This window comes from Camelina sativa, chromosome 20, assembly GCF_000633955.1.
Source record: "Camelina sativa cultivar DH55 chromosome 20, Cs, whole genome shotgun sequence".
In the NCBI taxonomy this organism is placed as follows: Eukaryota; Viridiplantae; Streptophyta; class Magnoliopsida; order Brassicales; family Brassicaceae; genus Camelina; species Camelina sativa.
The window spans coordinates 17754340-17759580 of NC_025704.1; the positions used below are offsets into that span (position 1 = coordinate 17754340).

At 36.3% G+C, this 5241-nt stretch overlaps 1 protein-coding gene across 1 annotated transcript in view; it reads left to right on the forward strand.

Annotated features, from left to right (window-relative positions):
- Window positions 2157-5241, forward strand: part of LOC104772618 — a 3592-nt gene continuing 507 nt past the window's right edge. The window contains exons 1-8 of the mRNA XM_019241900.1: window positions 2157-2616; window positions 3096-3643; window positions 3741-4085; window positions 4172-4225; window positions 4396-4566; window positions 4650-4790; window positions 4858-4911; window positions 4990-5046. Coding sequence (XP_019097445.1) covers window positions 2286-2616; window positions 3096-3643; window positions 3741-4085; window positions 4172-4225; window positions 4396-4566; window positions 4650-4790; window positions 4858-4911; window positions 4990-5046 — 1701 coding nt within the window. The 5' untranslated portion in view covers window positions 2157-2285. The remainder of the gene's footprint in view (window positions 2617-3095; window positions 3644-3740; window positions 4086-4171; window positions 4226-4395; window positions 4567-4649; window positions 4791-4857; window positions 4912-4989; window positions 5047-5241) is intronic.

A 5241-nucleotide genomic window follows, 5' to 3' on the forward strand; every position in this document is an offset into this window, starting at 1 on the left:
TGTTCTGCAACCTAGCCATCCGTACCTCTTCCGTTTTTCCGCAAACGAGACCAAAAGCCAGACCTCCCAATCCGCTCGTTTGTTTTCTCTCATCTCTCATTTCCATCGTTTGTTTCCATCCTTAAGTCGAATCACCGCGCTTTGTCCGAGGAAAGTCGTTCCTAGCTTGAACGGCCCGAGAGCATTTTCCCCGTCCATACTGTAGCCGCGTCCGTCGATCGCATCAAGGTTAGTCCCCAACGGAAACATCGGTCGTTCTTTAATGCTTCGTTATTAGAGTGGCTCTATGGAAACTTACGCGAGATTGTGGAGAGAAATGGGCACTCATGGGCATCGTTATTTGCGGTAGCAGTATGGTGGAGTTGGAAGTGGCGCTGTGGGGACATCTTTGGGAGTGTGAGTAGGTTCCGGGACAGGGTGAAGTTTCTAAAGGATCTAGTGGTGGGGTTTATGCAGCGAACTAGGTGGTAAGGGGGGAAGAGAATCGGGTGGTCCGGGAGGTCAGGTTAATTGCATGGTCGAAGCCAGGTGAAGGTTGGGTAAAGTTGAATATGGATGGAGCCTCTCACGGGAATCCGGGACTGGCAGCAGCGGGTGGCGTGTTGCGTGATAGTAATGGGGACTGGATTGGTGGTTTTGTCTTGAATATAGGTATCTGTTCGGCACCATTGGCAGAGCTTTGGGGTGTCTACTATGGCCTATATACTGCTTGGGAGAAGGGTATCACGCGGCTGGAGTTAGAAGTGGATTCAGAGATGGTGGTGGGTTTTCTTACGACAGGTATTGGGGATTCACATCCGCTGTCTTTCCTAGTACGTTTGTGCTATGCCTTTATATCGAGAGATTGGATAGTCCGTATTGGTCACGTGTATAGGGAAGCTAATCGTCTTGCCGACGGATTAGCGAACTATGCGTTTACTTTACCTGTAGGTTTTCATTCTTTTGTAGCATGTCTGGAGTCTGTCCGGCCTATTATGTTAGAGGATGTCGTGGGTTGTACGCATCCTCGAAACTTTCCTTTGTAGTTTACTTTCTTAAGTTTTTCTAATAAACAGGAGATATAGTCTCCCCTTTTCACACCAAAAAAAAAGATATATATTTTTAAAAGGTTGACTATGTGATATGTAATCAGTTACTTTGGAATGGATACTTTTAAAATTTTGGATATTTTTGAAAACAATTAAATAGGTTTTTTGAATAATTTCAACTAACTAAATAAAAGTAAGTATTTAACGGAGAATTTGGGTATACTATCTAAAGTTTTTACCCAATCTCGATTAATAAACATTGTCTAACGAGTAATCATTTAAAATATAGAATGGGACGGTACATGGAACAAGACGGAATGGGATGGGAGGAGATGTAGTTTCCGTTCTAAAATAAATATGTCTAGATTATATACACACAATTATCTAAACTAAAACCAAACTGAAATCTGATATTTGGATTTAATATCAATACTGTATAAATACTTAATTTATGTATTTAAAATGATAAAAAAAATGGGGGAAAAGCAAAAATGCCCCTTTTTCCCTTCCACTTTTTAAAAATGCCCTTGGGAAGGGTCCATTTTTAAGGGTACCCCTTTTTTGGTGAAAAAGACTTTTTTACCCTTAATGAAGAAAACCTAATTTTCTCTCCACTTCGCCGTGCTTCTCTCCTTCCTCAACCGACGATTCTCTCTCCTTCGTTCATCGGCGATTCTGCGCGGCGATTCACGATTCTTCTTCGCGGCTATTCTCGATCCTTCTTCGCGGCGATTCTGCGCTTTCGTCTCTCGTATACGTAATTCCCGACATTGATTCTGGTTCTATCGCAGGCAGGTTCATTCTTTCTTTTTTTCTTTCTGGGTTTATCAATTTGGACTATCGCTTTTTTAAATTTAGGGCTTTTAGATTTCTTTGATATCGATTTGGAATATGTAAACTCTTTTAAATTTGGATTTATGTTCTTTTAAAACAGTTTTTAAAAGCCTCTTCAGTTTCTTTGATATCGATCCAGATTCAGATCTGATGCATTCAGATCGATAATTGTGTTTGATATGGATTTGAAATTAGTAAAGTCTTGTAAATTTGGATTTTTGTTATCTCTTGTAAAACACTTTTTGAAAGTCCCTGTTAAACCATTTGATATCAATTTTTAGATCGGTCGTAGTTGAATTATGTCGATAAAGTGTGTTGATAAGATGACTTCAGATCGATAACGTGTGATGTTGATTTTTAAAAACCCTTTTAAAACTCTTGTAAATCCGTTGAAAAGTCTAATTAAGTGTGTTTCTTTAACAGATGGCATCAACTGATTTTGAACCCCTTGCACTACCAGAACCAACATATGGTATGGGTTTAGAACCAATTGTTGGAGCAAACATATGTCAACATTCGGACTTAAGCCTAGTTGCCAAAGTTAAACATACATTAGGAAAAGCATCTTTCACGAAGCTTCAATCTTCCTTCCTTGGGCACATCATCAATCTTTCTGCCAGAGACATTGGATTTTCTGGGAAAATATTCCACTACTTGATGCTGAGAAGGCTGAAGACAAGAGGGAGAAACTTATGGTTTACAGTCGACATGCAACCTCTTCGGTTTTCCATGAGAGAGTTCTTCCTTACAACAGGTAATTATAAAGTGTTTGCAATGGTTTTAAAAACCTTTTAAAACCCTTTTAAAAACCTTTTAAAACTCTTTTAAACTCTTTTAAAACCCTTTTAAAACTCTATTGTAAAGGGTTTTTCCCGTTTTAAATGTTTTAAAACCCTTTTAAAACCCTCTTAAAACTCTTTTGAAACTCTTTTAAAACTCTTAAATGGTTTTAAAAGGGTTTTACAATAGTTTTAAAAGGTTTTTAAAAGGGTTTTAAAAGGGTTTTAAAATGGTTTTAAAAGGGTTTTAAAAGGGTTTTTAACCTTTTTAAAACCTTTTAAAACTATTGTAAAAGGGTTTTTCCTGTTTTAGAAGTTTTTAAACCCTTTTAAAACTCTTTTAAAACCTTTTAAGAGTTTTAAAAGAGTTTTAAAAGGGATTTAAAAGGGTTTTAGAACAGTTTATATTAGGCAAAGTTTGAACAAACTAACATCATTGTTTTATTAAACATAGGGATTCAATGCGAACCTATTCATAGAGAACCAAGGAATAACGGAAAAGATCCAATTAGTGAACCATATTCTTGGGCGGTGAGAGGAGATTACACTTTAACTCAACTTCAATATCGACTATTTAATGAACCAGAAGAGGGTGAAGAACCTTTGGATGACAAGGAAAAGGAATGCCTCGCTGCAGTGGTATTAACAGAAGGTATTTTGATGACACCAAATTCAACAGAGAAGATACCTCTGTCTAGGCTGAAGCATGCATCAGATTTCGAGATGTATACAGCCCAACCATGGGGCAAGGAAGCGTATAACATTCTCGCCACATGCATTCAGAAATTCGATAAAAATACTTGGTTCAAAGGTCAGTATAGTGTCAAGGGATTTCCCATGGCATTATATATATGGGCCTTGAGTGCTGTTCCAATTTTTGGTGATAAATTTGCGATAAGATGTAATTTTTCAAGAACATTCTATCCACTGATTCTCAATTGGCAATCAAGTCGTTATGCAAGGTTTGATGATGTTGTTGAAGCTATTAAGACAGCAACTTGTGTAAGTTTTGAATTCTATTAAAAGTGTAGTTTTGATTATTCATTGGTTATCTATATTTGATGAGTTTTGTTTTGATGGATTTTGATTATTTTTGTAGGTTGAAGTCAAAACAATAATTGGAGATCCAGAAGAATATAAGCATTTGGTTGATAAAGATGACAATGATTTTGAAGAAGTTATTGGCTTGGTTATGAAAGGCTATAGGTTGAAGAAAGAAGAATGGTCTACAAGATTAGTTGATATTTACTGTGCTTTGGGAGAGTTGGGTGACAAAATGGGGGAAAAATTGCCAGACTTTGAGAAACAAGAGAAAATGGAGAAAAATTTGTCAGATTCAGAAAAACTTGACATAATCCTCTTTATGTTAGATGACTTCAACAAAAGACTAGAAGCCATTGAAGAAGCTGTCAAAACCACATCAGGGAAAGATAAGGATAAAGGAGTAAGATTACAAGATCGCACCTTTTCGCATATATTCGACACTAAACTCTTTAAACTGAGGTCCTTTTTTTTCTTTTCCCTTTGCAGTCTCACGAAGATGAAGATGGACAGAATAGAAATGAAGAGGTTATAAATGAAGAGGTCAGTATCTATTTTAAAAGTTTTTCTGTTTAAAAAGTGTTTTTAACGGATTTACAGCATAACACTGATTAAAGGGCAACCATAGTGACTTAAACCTTTTAAAACCCTTTTGAAACAGAATGTAAAACCTTAAAAATGATGTTGTTATATGTTCTTTTTTTTTGTTGCAGGCTGGCAAACAAAATGTTGATGGAGATATTGCTAGAGAAGATTTCGTAGAAAGCCAGTCTGCAGATTCTGTCCGTCCATCAAACACACAAGATGGGAGCTACGCTGCAGATGATGAAAACACTCAAAAAACTGGTGGTGATGATGGTAATTACTTTGAAGAAACACCAAAGGTACATATATCTAGTATTTTTATAAGTTCTCAAATATCCTTTTAAAAGCCTGTTGTAAACCACAATTGTTATCATCTTTGAAGGATAAATCTCCTTCTCCACGCCCTTCTACACCAAAATTTGATCTTCTTTCTGAAGAAGATGAGGATAGTGGAAAAGATAAAAGCATTGATAAAGAGAAGGGAGCAAGCAGTAAGAAGAGAGTTTTGAGAGAGAGAAAACAGGTAAATCATTAAGAAGTGAGTATTTTAAAAGATTTCATCAAGTAAACCAAGAAATGATGAACTGCAGAGAAAGTGTAAGCAAAGCAATGATGGTGATGATGATGTTATGAACAGAAAAGAGGTTAGTAACTAGTTGTATAATGTTTTACATTTTATTAAATGTTTTACAAAAAATTGTGATTTTCTTGAGGCACTACAGAGGAAGAAGCGTAAACCAAGTGACAACCCAGATGCTGATATTCAAGCTAGAGAAGGGGTATGTATCTAACTTAATTATTTATTTCTATGAGATATTTAAAATGTTTTCCAGTGTATCGATATAGAGTGCAAAATTTTTTTGTTTTGTAAAGCCACAGAAAAAAAAGATTAAATCTGATGATGTTAGTGGTGTGCAAAGAAAAAGCGAACGAAATACAATTCCTTCTATTCACACTCAGCCGCCTTACACGGC